This window comes from Nyctereutes procyonoides, unplaced genomic scaffold (assembly GCF_905146905.1).
Source record: "Nyctereutes procyonoides isolate TBG_1078 unplaced genomic scaffold, NYPRO_anot_genome, whole genome shotgun sequence".
NCBI classification, from domain to species: domain Eukaryota; kingdom Metazoa; phylum Chordata; class Mammalia; order Carnivora; family Canidae; genus Nyctereutes; species Nyctereutes procyonoides.
The window spans coordinates 59070043-59093212 of NW_026575121.1; the positions used below are offsets into that span (position 1 = coordinate 59070043).

The following is a 23170-nucleotide window of genomic DNA, read 5'->3' on the forward strand; positions in this document are numbered from 1 at the left end:
ATGAGAATGGCGGGCATCCTAGAGACTGGCTATGCCATGACCCCACCTGGCTGGGACTGCGACCTGCCGGCTGCCTCCAGCACCATCCTCATTCCTGGCCCCAGGTGCCGGCAGGGCCCATGCTCCTGTGCACCACCTGCCCCCAGGAGTTTAGCACATTTTTTGCACACAGGCGGACAGTATTGTACATGACGTGACAGGAAATGTGGTACCTCTTATACAGGATGAGCTGGGCTTGAAATAAAAGTGTGGCCTTTTCAATGTGATGTCCAAGCTCACTATTAAATTTAGCCTGAAAACACAGGGAATGCTTGAAGATTAAAGAATGATTACTTCTGCCTTTTTAAAAGCAGGTAGCAATGTCGTGTATTTTTGAAAAGCTTTGAGTTTTATCACTGGTCTTTAGCCAAAATCTTTAAATGTACTATCTAATCAGAATTTCCCTTAGAAAACCTACCATTGAATTATTTGGCAAAAAGACAACTCCACCTGTAACAACCCTGTAGCTTCTAGAAAGATGTACACATTTTCCTTTCATTTTAGTAAACAGAATGATTTTTTCATGTATGTCTGGGAAACATGACGCATAATCTCTTATCCCAGTGAAGAATTTAGCATAGAGACATTATAATAAAACCTTAAAAAAACCCAGTACCTATTTCTATATATATTAACACAGTAAGAAAATGGCTAAGATGTTTTCGCGGTCACCTAAAGAAAAGAATGACAGAGAAAAGTGTTAACTGAAAGGAAAAGTCTTCAGAGATTCTAAACGCTAAGAGAAACAGAGCCTTTGACTTTCAACACTGAAGATGACTACCAGCTGTTTGAGTATATGAACACTTCGAGCATGTAAAACGTGTCTCGTGAGACGCGGTGCTCCGCGTTCGGCCAGACTCGGAGCCGATGCCTCAGAAACCACAGAGACCGGGAGGGCGTGCGAGAGGCTCCACGCAGACGAGACTGGCCACGTGTCAGGACTACAGCACTCCCCAGTCCTCCGGGCCTGCAGCAAGTCATCCTTCTTGCTGCGCGCCACGCTGGAACTCCCAGCAGGAGAGGTCTCTCTGGTGTATTCACCCAAAGGTCACATGTCAGAAAAGTAAGCATGCGAAACCTCATTGAAATTAAACAAGGCACGTTAAGCAGAAGCTTCAAACCAAAATAGGAAGATTGCACTTCAACTTTTCATATTTATAGAATACACCCAAAACACATATCACTGTATCTACAAACTTGCCCACGATATGCAAACCGTAGTATGACATTCTTTAAAACGCCGACAGCAGTGCAAACGTCGGGAGAGCTTATGTTAGAAATAATACGCATACTGGTTCTTGCAACGACAAGGGGTCTGCATTGCCGAAACAGTATATATTTCTATTTCTTTGGGTCCAACAGAACCCCCCTCCTGCCGTTTGGCGTCTTCGACCATGGGGCTGCCGTGGCTAACAGAGAACTGTCCACTCCCACCTGTGACAGCAGCAAACTCTCTGTCGACCAGCATTTTGTCAGCTTCATCTTCCACATCGCTGTTCCCCAGCGGCATGCAGGGACCCAGACTCTGAGCTGCATAGAACACAAAGGCAAGTTTAGACCCCGGCACCCACAAGCTTTTAAGACAGCCGATTGTCACTCCTTTCTCCTCAGGAGCAACTAATGCTCCTGAACCATCAAGACACCTTAATAATCAGATTACTAACACATTAAGTACACTCCCAGAAAACATACTTTCCACAATAAAACATACTTCCTGAAGCGTGCAGTTTCAATGAGAAGTCATGGGATTTTGGACACTTATACTTGATGGCACAAATTCTCCTTTATGGTTGTTCCTTGGACAAAATAACACAGACAACCCAGAGAGGTTTCTAAATATGATTTTAGGTTCAGAGTACTCTGTTATGCGCCCAAATGTTCCTTCAGTTGTTTCTCGTAAAGAAATAATAATACAATTCCTGAATTACATGAATACCATTAAAACTATCCTCAAATTAAAAAAAAAACACTAACTTCAGTAGCAGAAAATAAGGTAAAAGCCAAGACTCAATGCTGTCCTGGAGAGGTGCAGGCCCGTGTACCAAGGGATGATAACTCTGGAAACAAGCATTAAAGTCTTCGTTCTGAGGTCTTTAGAGTTGAGGTTGTATTTTCACATTCCTCAAAATATGATCATTTTTTATGAATGTTACAGAAAAGCAAACATGCACATTTAATCCTTCCTGCAAGAATCACATTCGCTGTGTGGAAACATGACCCTGTGCACTTTTCTTAGGAATCTCCCCTTCTCCGAGCAGCCACTCCCACTTGACACAGAGCTTTCTAGTTTTAATAAGCATACGCTATCACAAAAATGGACTCCCACATCATGTCCATGTCTTGCTTTTCTTCATCTACCATGGCATGAATGCAGCGTGTCAGCTAAGTTCAAAAGAATCTTTTAAGTTGACTAATAATCCACCGTATGGCTGCATTATAACTTACCCCCACAAAACTCCCCACCACGGTCTGGCTTTTCTTTCCCATCATGAATATTATAATCAACATTCTTATAAACACACCTTTCTGTACATTTCCGGTTCTTTACTCAGCTCAGATAAATACTGAGAATTATTTCTGGGTCAAGGGATATATAGAACACAAATAACAACTTTCAGTGCTATATCTTTCCAATAAACATTTAAAAACAGACATGAACTCTGCAGCTTTAATTACTTCTAATTTTAGAGGCACGAGTTATTTTCGATATACGTAAGAGGAATGAGTGTGCCAGCTCCAGACTATTACTAAGCCTCACCCCAAACTACTGAGACCAAAGCTAATAATGTATGGTCTTAATGAAAGAGAAGCACAAATTCTGGATTAGTATGTGGGAGAAACAGAAACAGGCTGGTGTGATTCATGTAGCTGGTCTGCACAGGTACCAGGCCAAAAGCACTCTACAAGACAGGTGCTTTTAAGCCAGAGGCATTAAGCAATGGATTTCAGTCTCTCCCTCTCAGAGCTCTCCTGATTCCTCCACAGGCCCCACATCAGTGACGGGCAAGGCGCTAGCTTCACTGTGAACCATGTACTTTCAATGAGTCGTGGCAAATAGGCCGCTGTAAGGAGGGGTGGGAGGGAGCACTCTGGGTGCCAGCTGACAAAGTCCTCATCATCTTCAGAGAAAGCCCAGTCATTTCAGAGATGAGGTGCCTCAGTCAGCATGGGGTCAGGTTCTCTTCCTTTTTCTCCTCTGCCTGGTAAGCCAGGCAGGTAATCGGGTAGTTTGCGGAGAAGTGGCACACTAGCATGGCAAAGCCACAGGTGCGTCCGTGAACAGAAAGGGAGACTCACTCCACTGGGATACAACACAGCTTTCAGATTTCATACTTGTAAGATGCCAGTGTTCCTCGGAGAAGGTGACAACTAGGCTAATGTGCAACTTCACATCTCTGAAAAGTAAAGGTTAAAAAACACCAAAAAGAGGACAAATAAAAAAGTGCTTCATGAGAGCAGAGGAATTTATATTCTCATCCCCTAAGCCCAGTGCCTAGAAGTGTGCCCATGTCCACAGATGAAGCCCTCTCTCTAGCCTGAAAATGTACAAACACAGAAAGCAGACAAAAGCTGAGTAACTAGAATAATCAGCAATAAAATCAGGAGGATCACCTCCAGCTAAGTCTGCCTACAAAGTGGACTGGAAACGAGGGCAGACCTGCCACTAGGTGGCCAGAAGAGCTGGTGACCAAGGACTTTGGAGCCATCAGAGGAGCCAGGGCACAAGGCTGTTGTCTTATAGCGTGAATGACTCCCTTCAGGAGACCCATGCAGCGCACCAGGAACTAACCCAGACCTCTCCATCTCATAGATGGTCGTTAATGCTGGTAGTTCCTCATTAACAGAACAGGATAAAGAAGAAAGAGACTGAAGGCTTTATATTAGTAGTCAGGAATCTCTTTAACGTGGGAGGCATATGCCAACGTGGTCAGCCCAGCATTTTCTTTCTCTAGAGATAGGCCATCTTTGTAGTGCATTGTTGCCCTAAAAGATCTGCAAAGGGGGACACCTGGGTGGCTCAGCGTTGTTTGATCCCAGGTTCTAGGGATGGAGTCCTGCATCGGGCTCCCTGTGAGGAGCCTGTTTCTCCCTCTGTGTCTCTGCTTCAGTGTCTCTCATGAATAAAATAAAATAAAAACCTTAAAAAAAAAAAGATATCTGTAGAAGTTTTTGACTCCTTGGCCATAATCTGGCAGCCCCAGAACCTTGTGTAATTTTAGCACCTGTAAATAGGGAGTACTTAATTATCCAGATGGAGGTATTAAAGGTGCCAATTTACTTTTTAATAACCATGAGATTAATATTGGCCTCTGAGAATTTTAAGAACATTGGATCCAACCTTTCTCCCACACATACCCATACATCTTTGCCAAAGGAACCACTGAAATATTCCACACTGCATCTGAGAAAGGTGATCTCACAGTCCAGAAAAACAAATGTCTTCTTTCCAAGTTACCAATTTTGATACCATTTACACTCTGGAAAAGAAGCACCTTCCCTTCCCATCTTCCTATTGTTAAAAGGAAAACTTATTTTAGCTAAAACGAAAAATCACAGAACATTTTGTTAAAAAATGTGCTTACCTTTTACTTGGCCAAAGCAGGCATTTGTTGAGGAGATGAGATTCTAGAACACATTAGATGCTGAATATGTATGACAGAAAACTGCCTGGGACAGGCTCAAAATAAACCCTCCCAGCTTCCTTCCTACAGAGGCAATGTTGCAACCAAGTGTGACCACTGTCTGAACACAGAAATCTGCATTTGTACTTTCATCTAAGATCCTTAAAACCAATTTTTAGCAAGATTCTAAAACTGCATATTTTATTTTAAGACCAAGTAGTCCGAAGACATGGGAGAGGTAGGACTTCACTTCTGGAAGCCAGATGACACATTACAGAGGCTGTGCCATCAGGAAGGTACACACTTACTGTACAATGGGCATGCCACTTGTGCTGACATGCAGAACATCTATACAAAAACATTTACTTTTTAAAAGTGAATCTTACACCCAATGTGGGGCTTGAACTCACGACCTGGTGATGAAGGGTTGTAGGCTCTGCCGACTGAGCCAGCCAAGTGCTCCCAAAACAAGATTTCAAATTGCCAAGGACACCTAAAATTTTACCTAGTGCCTATGAAAAATGCTTCATCGGGCTTAACAAGGCAGAGAACTCTCTTAAAAGGCAAAAGTCAATCTATGCGGTCACATAAGTGTAAGATATAAGTGGGCCAGCTGGCTAGCACGGTGCTAACCCCCACACATTGTGCACAGAAGCCATCTGATGCGCACACACTGCCAGCAGGTTCACATGATGGACTTCAGTGGGGCTGGGCTCCTGACATGGATTAGTCATCCCCTTCCTTTGTTCATCTTTAGTGTGCCAGTGTGGTGGTGGTGGCGGGGGGGCGGGGGGAGAGGGTCGCAAGTGCTAACCACAACCCTGGAGGGAGGTGGCCAGGGGCCCCAAGTATGCTGACCACCGGGGAAGTCCTCCGTTCCCCTCTAAAAGAGCCGGGAAGGAAATGCCTCCTGGTGGCTTCCCACTGGACTTAATTAGAACTATTCTTTACTCCACTTATAAAGCACATTTTACCCAAATCACTTTTTAAAGATTCTATTAAAATCAAAGCAGTACCTAAGGCCAGAGTGAAGGTGGTTTCTACCATGAGGTGACCTTTCATAGGACTTGAACTCAGGCCACGGCCCAAGTGCAGCAGGCCTGTGGGTGGGGCACTGGGAATGCCAAGGGCACAGAGCAGCAGCCATTGTTCTGTTCTGGAGACACAAAAGGGGAGGGGCAGAGGATGGCTGACTCCCACCACAGCTGTGACACTGCTGAGGACAGATGAGGCTCAAGTTTGAAACCAAGCCAACAGTGGAAATTGAATAAAGTGCTTCGTTCTTAAGTGTGATTCATTCAGAGTAACATGGTGCTAAATCTTCAGGGACTGAGACAAAGCAATGTTATTCCCATGCAGTGTCCTCTTAATCTGGATAGTTAAAACCATTTACTGTACCCAAAGTCAAAGTCACGTGTCTGTAACACACGAAATTAAACTAGAAGGAACTAAATTAGACACTTACTGCTGGGAGGCCCTGGATTTCCTGAATCTCATTCTCTACTTCGATGTATCAGTTAACAGGAGTCTCCCTCCTCCTAGGTCAAGGGTGGTCAGGACCGATAGTGCAGTATAGAAAGTGGAGATTCTTTAACAAGAAGTTCATTCTAGGGAAAAGTGTGCTGAGAAACGCCTCACTGCTAATTTCAAACTGAGTCATGCTGCAGACAGCTTTCCTAAAAGGTGTTTTTAGGAATTAAATACCTATGCATTATGTAGGAGTCTCTAATATCACTAATACACCTACATGAGTAAGAAAACCGTGACATCAATCTAACAAGAGCCCTGGTGACAACACAGCCTGCTTCCCTACAGCAACTGTTTCCAATGACAAACTAGGTCTCTGGCTCAGCCTGTAGCTCACACTACCTCTCCCCACTCAAAACTCTGGGGCTGCCCCCGAGACAATTCCTGGTTACACGAGTGAGCTCTATCTCACGGATGGGACCGGCGTTCCTCCCTCATCTTCCCTGGTAATTTGGACGAGTTTCCAAGGACCACAGACATACAAGTAACTGCACTGTGACTCACACCTGAACCATCACAGAACAGCCATCACCCAGAGACGTGTCATTCCGATTCGAGCAAACGGTTGATACGTGGGGTGGAGAGGGGGCCAGATGAACAAAACCCCATTTTATGCCAAATCATTTTTAATCAAAATCAACCGCTTAAGTAACATCTGGATTTTACTTGATGCTTGAGTTCACGGCCACAGACTAGGTCTGCTCTGGCAGGAGCGGATAGGACACTGTTGTGAATGGTGGCACAAGGGCCTTTCAAGCTGGACCACACTTGTGGTACAGCCTTCTCCCACAGGGCAGCCTCCAGCCCAGCAGTACAGAGTGAAGCTGAGCTCTTTTCCAAGGGAAAATCATGCCAATTATCTTAAAATATTTGAAAATAGTTTACTGAAAGCAGAGACAGAGGCTACTTTCTGTGAAGAGCAGAAAACTTTCAGACTCAGGATTCCAATGTAAAAAAAGTTAAAAAATAAATTTCACAAGACACACCTTAAAAAGTTGGCTTAGCCAGAAAAACTTCTGGAAAGAACTGCTTTTGTGAACATAAATTGCACACTAAAAACACTAGTGTGACATTTTAAGCTGTACAGAGACAGGCTAGATTTTCATTATTAAGGTCCAAGCCATGCAGTGATACAGCTCAGACAGGATTCCTGACACCTTGTACTGGGGAGGAAGGGAGAGACAATTTTAAACTCTTTTAAGTACTTTCATGTGTGAAGTTATTCAAAAGTATTTTATATGCATGTATCAGGAAAAAAATACTCTGGCATGAGAACCAAAAACTTACCTACAAAATGAGTAATTCAGAATTAGCAAAAACTTAGACTCACACATTTAAATAGCAAGTCAAAATGAGATGCCAGAAATTAAGTGAAGGTGCACTAGCAGCAGGTCTTGAAATGCATACTAGAACCCTATCCAAGAATGCAAGTAACAGGCAGACACAGCTTCCTTCAAAAAACTCAAGGCAGCTGGGGAAAATCCTGATTAAGAGGTGACTGCCCCAACCCCCACTCATGGCCTAAGTATGTAATGGTAAAATGGAAAACACTTGCTTTCCCCCAGAGGGAAGGAGCCAGGCAGCGGTGGGCACCTGTCTGTGCTCACAAATATTAACTGACACACACGCACGCATGCTCCAGGGACCATGCGGTCACCACCTCCGGTGAGGAGACCGGATTTCTCCTACAGGCTCTGCATGTGGACAGAGCGAGTGAGCCTTGGGACTGCGGGACTTTTAACACCAGGCTCTGGCTGCCTCCTCTTCTGACCTGGCGCCAGGCTGAGCAGTGGGAACAGGCCATTTGGGAAAGCTGCACAGAAGTTTCATGGGCAAAATATCCCTCTCATGCTGGTCAACCAAAAGGAGTCCTTGTCTGGAGGGAGTAAAATCCCCTCAACCCCTACCTACCTGTAGGATTCTTCAAGCCCAATCTATGTAGTAATAAGGTTGAGAAACTTAAATTCAAGTTTGAGGAATCCTTGGGAAGTCTTTTTTGGACACTTCAACACTGAGATACTGGTCAACCCGACTGAACTGAAACCTTAGAGACTGGTTTTAAAACCTCTTTGGTACACTTCTGTCCTTCCTACACTACCAGGTAAGAATTTAAGATCTATGCTGTAACACATGTGGACATGGTCACATGCAGGATTCCTACATGAAGGCACAGGGAAGATTCCAGATTAAACCAGGTGCCAAATGGATGAAAAGACACTATTTTTAAAAAGTAGATGCTCTTAAAGGGCTTTTAAAACACATTAGAAAGAAATATATTGGAACATGGTATGAATAACTGACGTTGCTGAACAGTACTTCACCATCAAGGACACCCCTTCTGAAGGACAGATATACCTTCACGCGGTTTGTGCTTATGATCATTCTAGCACACACCATTATACGATTTATAAAGGTATAAATTTGGTAAACTATACTACGTTTGACTTCATACATTCATTCCTACAAAAAAGTCACAAGTTTTTATAGTGACATAGTATTTTAAAAAGTAGGTAACACAATTCTATCACCTTTATAGTAACAAGAACCCATTTTCATCTGGATGCAAATGTTAAACTGAAAAGGTACAGCACTGGAAAGAGGATAATGCTGACCCCCATGATGTATGTACCGACCCCCATGAAGTGTGGTCACCTGAAACCTCCAGCTGCTCAGCTTTTCCTCATGCTATCCTTGTGTAGCCAAGGGCACAACTTTGTACTTATGCTCAGCAAATCCTGTCTGCGCTTGTGATCTCACTCCCACCTCCTCTCAGTGCCCCGGTCTACGTATGCTCTGTGTTCTCATGAAGGGATTACTTCGTCTCAGGAGGTATCTTACATGCAGGTGTATTTTTTCTCTACACAAAGGGGAGGTGTGTTTCCATCTGACTAGGTGACCCTGTTTTGCAAACTCCGAAGTTATCTGAAGATAAGGTGGGAAAATACTTATCAATAACTTACCTTCGAGATTTATCCTCACATCACATGGACACCCCAGGTCTCGCTGTGACACACACGCTATACTGTGGGTGTGGAGACCAGCTGAGGCCAGAGCACAGTGCATGTGGAGCAGCGCGGCCAACCTCTCCCTGCCCAGACGTGAAACTGTGTTTTGCTACCAGACCAGCAATGTTATTATTCATAAGCTCGGGAACATTCACAGGAAACAAACAAAAATCAGGCACAGTGGCAGAATTTTTTAATAATTATATTTCAAGCAGGTACAAGAAAAAGAGAAAAATCTTCCTACTTCATGGCAGAAAACCTGGGTGTGCAGTTATATACACACATTTCCATCTGAGCTGTCAACACGGCCCTCCTGGCCGCTCCCCTTTTGTTAAAGGGCCCATCTTCCAAGTGGCCATACGGGGAAAGTGCCACCACCACTGCACCAGGATCCTCCGGCACAGTACCCAAATGACGGTCTCATCTCGAAGGCGCCTCCAGCCGTAAAAGAGAGCACACGTTACAGAAAGGAGCAGAGTCCGCCCCCCTCCTGCCCACAAAGGTGTCTCACCTTCAGTTCTAGCCTTCTTTACTCCAAAGGGCTCTGGATCTTCCAAGCATCTCTTGCGATTTGCGCCAACACTAGTGTGATTAGGGAATATATTCTGATGGCCCCCATTTATGGTGCCATTATCATAGAAACGGCTCAGGTGACAATTCTGCAGGTTCAAGAGAAACTGGGTGCACTCTTGGAAACCCTGGGTTTGAGCAATGTCTGCTGCCGTCAGGCCACTGGCATTTCTCAGGCTGTATGACACAAAAACACAGAATTACACCCCGCCGGCATCCTCGCCTGCTCTCTGCTCCTGCTGACCTGACTGACTATCTCAAGGGGATGGCAAGAGAATACAGATTTACAGCAGGTCTCCCTTACAGGGGAGCTCCTCATCCTGGCTGCATAACTAACTGTGCTCTTACGCACATCTCATTACTAAGCAAGATTCGGGCAATAGGCATTTAAAATCAACACACTAAACTTTAAAAAAGGAATCTTCCTGTTTAACTTCTCAAAATCATTTTTTAGGTGAGTCTGAAGAACCTAAGTTTACACCAACTTCAGACTTAACCCGAAACTGAGGTCTATATTATCTGCATAATTGTAATAATCCATTCCTTTAGCTTGAGTAAAATCATAACAAACAAACATGTACTGAAATTGTCCATGGCATTCATGACAATCGGCTTCCTAGAAGCAGCGCACCGATAAGCCAGATTTGTGCTAACACGTGACACTGTAAGTGGAAGTTTAGGATGCCCTGACATGAAGATAAGTGATCATCGGGCTGGAAGGCTGAACAACTCAGTGTGTGTGTGTGTGTGTGTGTGTGTGTGTGTGTCTATGTTATGTTGTGTGCTGTCCCTCAGGAAAGCCTGCAGCGAGTGGTTGGACACCCTGGCTTTTTAGAGCATCTGCACAGATGTTACTTGAGCAGAGCCTCCTGACAGGGCCCTGGGGGCCCAGTACCCCATGATAGCCGGCCACTCTAACAGGTGATGGTTGGGGTCTCCTACGGCAGGAAATGCCAGCAGAAGGTGAAGTATTCCAACCACACGAATATGAAAGAACCACCATACAACTCAATTAGGAAATATTAAAGGAACACAAGTGACTCCCTGTTGAAATTCCCCTGAACGACCAGAAAAAATAGCCTGCCCTGTGAAGTCAGTCTGCAAACCAGTGAAAGAGACAGACAGGCTGATACACTGAGAACACAAGCACCAGATAGGGGCTGGCTCTTGTGCCTGCGCTGCCACGAGGCCACAGGCACGACCAACACAGGCCTTACAGCGTCACCGATAACCAATGCACAACATGTGACGCTTGCTTCCCAGGGCGATGTTAATGCAAAAGCCACTTCAGGAGTAAAAACCACACATTAGGGGGACACAGGGATTTCCTGTGAAGACAACAGTAAGCCATATACTCCCAGCTCTAGCCCGCACACTCATAAAGCTCTATCCTCAGAAATGAAAAATCTGTGTTATTTGTGGATAATTGCTAAACTTGTCTCTGCTCTTTAAAGCGTGAGACAAATAAATATTACATATTCCAAAGAAAGAAAGGTGAAAGCCCAAACTCAGTTTGAGCAGATATAAAAGAAACCAGACTTGAGAATCCCAGAAACCAACAATATTTTTTTAAAAATATAAGGCAATTGTGTGCAGAACTAATGAGGACTGACATTCTGATTTCACGGCTATGAATTTGGAGGAGTATTCTTCTACAACTGGGCCTTATTTTTATTGTGCTGTATAAATCAAATGGAAAGGAAATGTCAACGTTTGGGCAGAGTGAATTATATTAATTACATACATTTAAAATGACCATACACTTACAGTTTCTGAAATCATCATGCTATTGATATGCCAACACTAAACTAAGTTTTTGACTGGATGAGCTTTCAGGGGCTACCCGCAAGGGTAGCTGTCCAGAATGATCTACTCTATCAAGAATGTGGACAGGGTAATAGGTAGCCACATGAAAAAAAAAATCTAATTCTTCAAAATTTGGAAACATGAAGACCTGGAACACACACACAGTTTATAAAATGATCACTTCATACAGAAATACAGAGTTGGTCTCGGAAAGCAGAGGACACAGAACTAAGCTGACAGGGAACAGAAGTCTTTGGTAGATCAGAGAAGGATGATGAGCAGCACACACGGTTTAAACGGCATCTGCGGTCATAAAGGTCACCGAGGACAACACAGAAGTTTAAGGAGCAGCCAATATTCTCAAGTCATGGAAGATGAGAATTTCCAAAATACCCTCAATGCTTCACTTTCCATCCAGAAACAGCATGCCAGACTGGACTCGGATTAGAATAACAAGTTTACTGTTTTCCCAAGGAAAGAGATCTTAAAGAAAAATAAGCAACAAACCAGTGCCAACATCTGGAGGCTCTGGAGACTACAGGTGTTTGACCTGGGCTGCGTGCTGAAACCACAGACAGGCCAAGTGAGGGCTCCCCCACCCATGTACACACACAACTGCACTATATGTTTCCATAGAGCATCAAGTATCATCTTCGAACCTAAACAAGAGAAGGACCTCAACTCATACCCCTTGCTCCCCAGTACAGCCCAAGCAAGGATGGACGGTCACAGGCCAGGCTGAATAGGTGCTGGTTCTGCACATACCTTTGCAGGACGGGACAAGCCAAGAAGTGAGAGTGATCAAAAAGGGAGATCAAAACATTCTAGAAGATGTGGGGGCAGAATCTGGGACACATAGTGGCTGTGGAAGAATTAACTGGGAGCTAATAACTGTGGCATTGTTCCTACAGTGTTACCAGAAATGGGGACACACACTATCTCTGCCCCCAGGAAGCTATGGGAGATTTCGACTTGAGCAGACCCTTGAACAATGATGGGCTGGGGGTACCAACCCCTGTGCAGTCACAAAACCACATGTAACTGCTCACTCCCCAAAACTTAAGTACTGAGAGCCTACTGTCATCCAGAAGCAGCTTTACTGGTAATACAAAGAATAACATACATTCTGTGTGCTATATGTATTATATACTCTATGCTTACAATAAAGTCAGCTAGAGAAAAGAAAAATCACAACTATAGTATGTACTATATTTATATACATATATAAAAAAATCCACGTATGGATAGAGGTACACAGCTCAGACCCCCATTGTTAAAGGGTCAACCATACATTCCTTCTCTTGTCACTAAGGACTGAATGTACAAAACATGGTTTAACAGCATTTATCCTCTTCTCAAGCAGAAGATCTCTTAATACCTGATTCTGGCACTCACCAACAAGACCTCCCCCCCCACCCCCCACTTACGTACCTTCATTGTCTACCCTGCCAAACATCCACTCCCTAATTCTCCTCTGCATACACTAGAGAATGGCTAAGTGGCTGCTCTGGAGCAGAATGCTCAATGCAAAAACTGTTCAATGCAGAAACTGGCTGGAAGGGTGCAATGGGGCGTGCTTATCCCAGCAGCAGGCACTTTCCCTATGAATGGCTGGATGCTAAGGACTGCAGACTCTCCAGGTCACACTTCCGCTCACAACTACTCAGGTCCGTCCTCTCAGCCTGAGAGCAATCTCGGACAACATGTAAACACTACAGTATGGCTACATTATGGTGAAATTTCATTCGTGGACACTAAAATGAGAATTTTATATAATTTTAGCTTGTCACAAAATAATTATTCTTTTGATTTTTGTTCAACCCCTTCAAGGGGGTAACCATCATTCTTAGTTTACGGGTCATAAAAAACCAAGCAGCAGATTGGGTCTGCTGAATAACACGTAACGAGTAGATGGTACTAACTCAATTTTTATTTATTTTGTTTTTGTTTTTTCATTTATTTTATTTTTTAAAAGATTTTATTTATCCATGAGAGAGACACATAGAGAGAGGCAGAGACATAGGTGAAGGGAGCCTAATGCAGGACTCGATCCCAGAACTCCGGGATCATGACCTGAGCCAAAAGCACATGCTCAACCACTGAGACACCCAGGCGTCCCTAGTCCTCAATTTTTATGAAACTTATCTGTCCATAGGTTCCTCAAAGCTGTTTTTCCAGAAACTTTATTTACTACTTAATTCAAAAAAACAACTTTTAACAAGTCACCAAACCCATTACGTCATAGAATATTACATACCAAGACAACCATCTATAGTGTACTTTAGCCCCGAAAGCACGTGGAAACGAGTGAGACAGATGGTGATGGTCTCCGCTCCACTTGGGTGTTTTCTGCTGAATGTCCTGGGTCCCACAAGCAGGGAATGTTTACTGAGAGCAAGGTGAATATGATCTGTAGAAGTCTGGATTCCTCAAGCCCCTTTCTTATAGTTTAATAAGAGGAGACTTGCAAGTGTATCAGAGCAGCTCAAACTCATGCGGGTTTCCAAGTCAAAGACTAGAATAAAAGAATCATTAAGTGGACTCGGTATTAAAACCTGAACTTCTGACAAAAGGGGGTTGAGGTCTTTTAATCCTTTTTTCACACATGCTTTTCCTACTTGTTCGAGTGTGCTTCAATTTTGATGTTTGAAGAGCTGACACAGTAATCCTGGTGAAAATATACCATCAACTTATTAAGCCTTAAACTTTTGTGTTCCAAGTTGAAATAGATATTAACACTAAGCTCCCCCCTTACCTTCCGGTCGGTGGCAGTAGCTCAGGGGTGTGACCGCGGGCTGGCAGGGGGCAGGGCAGTTCCCCATTCCAGCGCTGCTTTGGGTCTGCCATGGCACTTTTTCTGTTTATTTATTTATTTGTAAAGATTTACTTATCTTAGAGTGTGCAGGAGGGGCAGAAGGAGAGAACCCCAAGCAGAACCCCTGCTGAGCACAGAGCCCAATGTGGGGCTTGATCTCAGGACCCATGAGTCACAACCTGAGCTGAAAGCAAGAGTTGGGTCACTCAGTGGGCTACACCACCCAGGTGCCCCTGGCACAGTACTTTCTAGAGAGCCAAGGTTTCACCCTTTGGTCCGTGGCCTTGATCACTATGCTCAGTGCTCCCATCAAGCTTAGGTATAGTGTCAGCACAAATGTCGATCTTAGCTGCAGTCTCCACACACTAGGCCAAAGTCCAAGTTTTAAAGTATCTGAAAGAAATTATTCAAAAGTACTCTGAAAACTTATTTTGCATGAAAACTGGGGCAGTAATGACAGCATATATATTATGTTTAGCCTAATTAAAAAAAAAAAGTATACTTTTAAACTTAGCATCTTCAGTGTGATGTACATTGGTGAATGCAGACTATGCATGACCCAAAATTCACCTCTGTCCACTTCGGAAGATGAGAACCCTGTGGATGTGCTATGAGGTCATTTCTAAAAGCTCTCCGCTCACTGGCTCTGATATCCAGATGAAAATAATCTTTGAAACTGGGCAGGACTTAAAAATTAGACATCAATCAACAGGATGTTCAAAATTGGGTCTAGTCTGTTGAACTTTCAAAAAAAAAAACGGTCTTCAAAAAAAAAAAAAGCTGACAGGATCAGATTTTTAGGCTGCTGGGACTGCTGCTGGTGCTGGCACCTGTGGATTCTAGTTTCTATAACACTCAGGGTGACTGTGAAAGTGATCTCGAGCAGGCCACCCATGTCTTCCTGGGGGACCCCAATATTCTTTCCAAAGAGGAATATGGAAATACAGAAGACTTCTAATAATCTCACTGTGAATTATTTTTTCTGCTCAATAAATGGCAAAGAAACTTCTGTTTTTAAGCTTCACTGAAGCTAAAGTGTAAACACTGGGTTACCGTATTATCTGTCATAAAGTTCTGAAGAAGGTATTAAAGTGTCTTGTACTGAAAAGCACTCGAAGACAAAAGCTTACTCTGTGGCCACCTAGTCCTGCATCTATTTTTCCACTTACAGTGTCACGCCCCTGCAACAGATGAGAAGCCGTTCTAGTAGGAACAGTTTTTTAATTTGAAAAACCACGGATCAGGAAATAACTGAGACAATGTTTAGAATCTGAGTTGTCACATCACCTTCAGATGTTTTCTTTTTGTTAATGCCATGTGACAATAAAGAGATAACCACAATTTTTATATAAATAATAGTTCTGTTAAAATTCTGATCTCAACTTAACTATTGTTAGTTACAATAAAAGGTAGATATCTTAAATTAGGGTAAGCAAAGCATGCAAATCTAAAGAATCTATATCTGAATTCCTAGATTAGCATTAAAACCAATCACCGCAACAAATACCTCAACAGTATGCCTCGTGTGAAGAAAGGAAGCCATACTGAGCATTCAATGCCACAACCGTAAGGTTTTCGGAGAAGCACCTGTGGCAGTCTCAGCAGTTTCTATATGGAATGCTCCCCCTTTCTAGGATTACTTGAAAAAATCAAGTCAATTCGAATTACGTAGCTGTAAGACATTGACACGTGTAGGTTTTACAGATTCAGAATCTTCTCTGTGATTTAAAACGGGCAATGGTTCAGAACACAGGACACTGAAATAATAAGGGATCACATATTCGCAGGCAACATTTGGATTACAAATACATATACACACGTGGGCTGCAAGGCACAGTCACTGAGTGTGAGCGACTGTCACATGACTGCCCTGACCAGGAGCTGAAGCTCCACAACACTGCCTTTTCCAATCACCTCCAGCCGCTTTCAGCATGAAGCCAATCGAAATATGCCAATTTTTCATCAAAACTTTAACAGTATGGACTAAAAACCATTCACTCACGATTCTGGTTACTTTAAAATTTGGTATGCTGTATCTCAAATACATTAGTAACTATTCCTAGATGGAAATAAGCAAATACATGGAATCGTTAAAAAAAAAGATAAAAAAAAAAAATCACTAAATGTCCATTTGTACAGACAACATTAGCAAACATCTAAAATTTCTTCAGTAAAAGAAAAACGTGTATTTTTAACCCTTTGGTATCCAAACTCTTTAATTATGAAGACTTTCTTAAATATAGTCTTCAGGTAACAAGAGGAAGAAACTATTTTTTCAAGTATTTACCTGAATAAATTTGGTGCCAAGTTTTCATTTCAAGGTCAACATTACTGAGGATAGTTTTACACTGTAACTGAACCCCAATTATGTTTGCATACATTAAAACATAAAAGCATCATTCATAGAGTCCAGTAAAATGCTTCATGTGTTCCCACTATAATTTAGCAAAGGAAAAAGATATTTGGATCTGGAAATCATTGGCTATTTGAAAGCAGTCATTAAACAATTATCAGAATCTAGATTATTCAAGGTGTTGTGAAACAAATAAAAATTCTAAACGAAGTATGTCAACAACTTTAGAGGACCGTCACTCCACCCCTGCTCCTTGTCTGGCAGGCAGAAGGACCTTCAGAACCATCTCAGGAAGTAAGTAGTTCCTCCACCAGGCCGGCAGCGCTTCAATGAAAGGGAGAAAGAGCCAGCCAACAGCAGGATCAGACAAGTCAGCCAGAGTGACAATGTGGTAAGGGAGGAAGACTAGGCGGGGAGGAGGGCAGGAAGGCAGAGGACCCCAAATCAGAAACTAATTCAGAGTTATGATTCTAATAAATTCATAGACTACTACTGTTCAGGGCAAACAGGTGAACCAATGAAAAGAAACCACAAATTTCAAATATGAATGAACAGCCAACTCTGTTAGCCTGGGCTAGATTTTGCCCCAGGCAGCAGTTACAATCAAACCTCTGACACAAACATGAAATATGCTCATGGCATGTATGTGCCCTAACAGGAATTCTGCTTCCAGACAGGGCTCTCTGGGCGAGCACACGAGGCTGGGGCATAAATGTGATCCCCCATTACAAATCAAACTAAAATGAACTCAATTTCAATTAAAAATGTCTAAAAGTTCAGTAGTCTATATGGTTTTGCAGCATTAAAACAAAATCTATTAAGATAACATTTTAGACTTTTGTGACTACAGCCAACTATGCCTATTTTCTAAATTAGGCAAGAAGGATTTTTCTAGAGTGACTCACCGAACTTGCTTACATAAGGCTAGTGATGCTTCTCTGAGTATCTGATGACCACAGTTCTTGGGATCAGAATGATGAAGCTAGAGTATGTTGCCCACGTGAAGATCTGGTCACCACGGAATTAGGGGCTTCTACAGAAATGCTCTGCTCTCGGAAGCTAGGACACTCTGTCGTGACCTAATTAAATGCTAGCACCCGTGTGACGTGGCACAGAATGGGCCAGCAAATCTGCCCGAAGTCCAAGCAATTCTAGTTTCACTCTCAATCCCGCCAAGTCCCTTCCTTTCTACTCAGAGGCAGAAAAAAGGCTATTTCAATATCTGGTTGACACAGTAACGTCCCCCACTTTGCCTCTCAAGAAAACAAAGTAACCAAGGTTAACTGGTGCCAAAATACTGAAAGTAAAGATAGTAGTAATTCAAGGTTCAAAACCTGGTTTACAACTTCAGTAATCAAAGGGTCTTAATTATCAGCAGGTAGTTCAGTGCCCAAGTCTTTCTTCAAAATCACAGGAAGACTTGATCTTACATTGCTACTGATTCCACTATCAGAAAGAAAAGAGGCAGTGGTGGTTTACATGTTAGTACGTGCCTCTCGGATGAAAACCCTTCAGGGCGAGCAGTACTCAGGGAGTGGCTACAACGGAAGAATTGTCATACAAGCAATACCTCACTTAAGAGAACTCCATACCTGCCATACTTGAGAAGAGTCTGCAGAAGTTCAGGGAATTTAAAGTATGCAAACATTTAACTTGGTCACAGAATTAGTACTTAATCCTATGTATTTTTACTTCTGGATGTAAACAATGGCAAATGATGACCATTGTTATAAGCCAGAAACAAAAACCTCATGAGAAAAAGAAAACTTGGCACCAAGACTCAAGATGTAAAAGAGAAGGGGAAAAAAAAAAAAAAACTCCATCAACATACTCACGTGTGGTGCTAGAAAATGTTATACACGGTGCCCAGCGGCTGACATGCGTTATCGTACAGACGCGGCCTATATTGACAAGTGAGTTACACAACAAACCATTCTAGCCACAGATGCGGGGTACACTTGCCCTCATCAATATCTACCCAGTGACCAAAAAAGCAGCAACTTAAGATTTTGGTCATTTTATGCAGCTGATACAAAAAAAAAAAAAAAAAAAGGTAGGAATTAATAACAAAATTAATCACCACCACCAAGTGTGACAAAATACTGATACAAGACAGCTTGCAATCTCTTCACAGGAAAAGAAAAAGTTTATATTATTGCATGTAATATGAAGAATCAGTAATCTGGCCCATTCTGAACTGGAAAAAATATAATCACTTTGGTAAGTAAATTTATACCGTGACCCTTGAACCTCTTAAAAAAAACAACAGAAAGGCACGTTACTTGCTAGGACTACTCTTTACCATATGAGCAGTGTTACAGCAAACAAGGGAGATCTATGTACCATTAATTTGGGGGACTCAAACTATTATCTGTTGGTAGGCTAAAAGTCTTAAAACTATAAAAATGTGCAGAACAAATAAATATCAAAAAGCAATTTATAAATTAGCTTCTCAGCAAAACTGGCAATTTCTCCAGATGCGAAAACTAAATAACCACATATACAATTGATTCCCAATGCTCTGTCTCCAGGCCAAAGACCTAGAATCTTAAGAACCACTTTTGGGTAGGTGGCTCAGGGTAAACACTTCTTCTAAAAAAACATCTGAAGGTTCAGGCCAGGGAAATCACCATAATGCAGGGTCTCGAGGGGGTGGCTCTTATACTGAGGAAAAACAGACTGGCACTCGAGGCCTAGCTCAGTCACACTTGGTGGGAAAAAGACACTTGAGGGCCCTGTAACCAAGGACAGAATTGTAAATAAAAGGTTCTCATTTTAGAAAGACACCTATTAAAAAAAAGGACATAGAGGTCAATATTTATTGGCTCAAAGGATTAAGCTATTCATTGAAATGAAGAGAACTAACATCTTAGTAATAAAATGTTCAGGACCAATTAGACTATTGCTTAGAAAAGTCATTAAAAAGGTCAACTTCTAATTATTATTTCGATAAATGACAAGCAATTTGATCATTGATTTTATATGACTCTGTATTTCATAATCAAAGCTTCTGTTATGAAAATCAAAGATTGGAGTTTTTAATCTAAACACAGCTAAGAAAACTGCATATAGAACTTCAGTTTGAAGCAATTCATTGAGAATCAACTCAAATTGTGTAACATATATTTGTGTTATCCATTGTTTTTACATTACCTGAAGTCATAACTACATATGAAGTCACAAAGTGCCCTGCAATGTAACAGTTAATACAGGGCATATTTACAATACTAAATTTCTATGGAAGTAAAAGATCCAAGCCAAAACCAATGACTTAACAATATAACATTTAATGAAACAGAAGCTAAGATCCTAGGAGCCAAATGACAGCCCCTGGTATTAGGCCTTGCATTAATTAACCTATATGGTTTTGCTATCCAGGATCTATTTTCAATAGATTTATTATAACACAGAGTCAAAACAATGAAGTGGAAACCAAAGGGTTAAACTAAGTTAGTTTTGTGGGTTTATTTCTCCCAAAGTCTAGATTTTCACAATTCCAATTAGAATAAAGTGCTTTGTAATTAATTTTTATGAAATAGTCACGACACTTAAAACAAAAAAGCTGACATTGTAGTTATTTTGGTTATTACAGCTCTATAGCTTACACTCAACATTTAAGGGTGAAAACCGCATCCATTTTGTTAATGCTGTGAACTGCAGAAGAAAAATGTTTATAATATAAATCTTTAAGAGAAAGTTAATACAAATGAATTTAATACCTAAAATAAACGTTTACTGCCAAAGCTAGCTAATGACTTTTGCATTAAGACCACATCTTTAAATTAATACACTTAGATACTAATACTGTTCTATCAAACCACCAATAAACTAGATAAGATTACAAAAATGTCACCAGTATGAAGAGCTCTGAGTCTGAAGTCTTTAATGTATATGGTTCAACTTTACAAGAAGTTATAAATTAAAAGTCAAAACGGGCTTTACTGCACACTGTTCTCACATCTGCTAGAAAATGAGAAAATCACCACTTAGAAAAGCTAAGTGTTTGCAAGAATTTGGGGACCAGAGAGGCCTGAAAAGATGTTCTAACCCAATCCAAGGGCCTCATTTTGAAGTTAACACTGGCAAAATAAGTCTGAGGACTTGCCCATGGTGATACAACTAGTTAGTGGCAAAGTCAACAATGCCAGGTTCCAAGCTCAATTAGTTTAACTGCTTTTTCTATCCTCGCCTGCTGTCATGGCAACAATCCTGTTGCTGCCAGGATGAAGCTCCCTCCGCTAGCAAAACCTTGCCCACTAATGCCAACTGATCTATAAAAAGCAAAGTTACACTGCTACTAGAAACACAAACTTGAGGACTGCTACTTGCTCTCAGTACATGCTGTCTATAAGCACAGTGCCCTGACTAGCTCTCTGGTGGAGGAATAAGTGAAGGCACTTACTCGATGTGAGCCCCATTGGCCACCAGGGCACTGACGCAGTCCAGGCTCCCAGAGCGAGCCGCCTTGTGAATGGGGGTCTCGCCCTCACAGTCCTGCAACAACAGAAGGCACACACAGCATATCAGATCTAACAAGACTGACATTTTCAAGGTAAACAATTGACACAGACCATGTACCTCGTTCTTCCTTGAGACAAAACAACACAGCAAGTCAAATTTAAAGAACACCACACAGAAATATAGCTAGAGAGATGCTGGAGGGAAAATAACAGGCCACAGAAACGGCATGTTTTCCTGAATTCCTGGGTCAAGAACAAAGAGTTGTGGGGCCTCTCCAGCAGGGATAGCATGTACACTCCACATGGAAGTCAAGAAATCACTTTATGCTGATCTCAGCACAAATGTGTTGTACTTAAAACCCAAAACAATTATCCTCTAACAGGATAAAAAGAAAAAAGCAAGCAAGGCCAAGGAACGGCACATACCATCACACACCTGGTCTGGTCTATCTACATGTGTCCACATCCGCCACAGGGCTGGCCTGAGCTGGGACAGCACCAGTGGCCCCCTGCGCCCCAATTACAACTATACTTTAGACAAGGAGGGTTAAGGTAAAAGGGTCAGGAATGATGAGGAAGAGGACCCGGGACCATACACAGCCTACTTCGTCCAAAGACCCCGACAAAGGCTGCCTCTGTCTGAGTGGGGCTTGTACTTCAGAATAATGCTGAGAAAGCAGAGAAAGTGAGCCAACTCTGGGAGTGACAGTGAAGGAGATGAATGAGTTTGCACTGTATGAATGGGGAAGAACCTGAAATATGATTTCATTCACAGGCTCTCTGGTTCGCAAGACGGAAAGACAGATATAGTAATCAAGAGAAGGATGCGGTTTCTGCTAGAAACAATGATGCAGGGCCTCCTGCCTGACCAAGCAGCACAGCTACGGAGTCCTCACACTTTACCATCCCTGGAAGCCAAACCTGGCAGCAGACCACTACCCGTAACTGAGGGAGGAGTGGCTGTGTTCTGGGCGTGGCACCCAGAGACAAGCTCATTCAGAAACTGGGACACAGCCGAGCTCTCTCCCTACTGCTCCTGGCCTGTACTTCCACAGGAATCCCGGGGTACAGCCCAAAGTGAAGAGTGCTAGCTTCTACAACCAAATGTTACCTGAGAGACTCCAGTGTGTCATGGAGAGAAAAGTGTAAACACTGATTTAAAGTGAGCTCAAAGGTGATGGAAAGTTCTACACAGAATAAGCCTATTTCCAAAGAAAGAAACGCAGAATTCCATGTGGCTACCCAGGGAGCCATTAAGTGAAGTCAGATTTTTTTTTTTAAAGGGTATTTTATTTGGGGTGGGGGGGGCGCAAGCATGAGGAGGGTGGAGGCCAGAGGGAGAAGCAGGCTCCCCGCTGAGCAGGGAGCCTGAACCAAAACTGGATCCTGGGACTGGGATCTGGGACTTGATCCCAGGACTGTGGATCATGACCCGAGCTGAAGTTAGACACTTCACCCATGGAGCCACCCAGGTGCCCCTCAGATTCTTAACAAAACCTACCCCCAAACTCCCAAAAAGATGGGGGAGAGGGAGACAGGAAGTAGGTACGACTGCAGGTAAGTACTTCCAGGAGGATGGCATGAAGACTTAGGGGAGGTGGTCCCGCTCTGAACCCCACCCCACCCTCACTAGGAAAACAAAAGAGGTTTTTGGAGCAAGGACAAGTAAAGTTTGCTCTATTACTCCAAGAAGATGGTGGGACAGAGGATGAAGCAAACTAGCTCCAGAACTGCTTCCCCCAGGATACCCCCAAGCCAGGAAGGGAAGAACAGTCAAAAACACTCAGCCCCTGGGATCCCTGGGTGGCTCAGTGGTTTAGTGCCTGCCTTCAGCCCAGGGTGTGATCCTGGAGTCCCGGGGTTGAGGCCCACATCGGGCTCCCTGCATGGAGGCTGCTTCTCTCTGCCTGTGTCTCTGTCTCTCGTGAATAAATAAATAAATCTTAAAAAAAACAAAAACAAAAACAAAAACA

General features: G+C 42.8%; 1 protein-coding gene across 1 annotated transcript in view; it reads right to left on the reverse strand.

The window, feature by feature from the left end:
* ANKRD10 (ankyrin repeat domain 10) overlaps nt 1–23170 on the reverse strand; it is a 32260-nt gene that overhangs the window by 3318 nt on the left and 5772 nt on the right. The window contains exons 3-5 of the mRNA XM_055335672.1: nt 21140–21231; nt 9705–9940; nt 1474–1569 (exon numbers count right to left, since the gene is read on the reverse strand). Coding sequence (XP_055191647.1) covers nt 1474–1569; nt 9705–9940; nt 21140–21231 — 424 coding nt within the window. The remainder of the gene's footprint in view (nt 1–1473; nt 1570–9704; nt 9941–21139; nt 21232–23170) is intronic.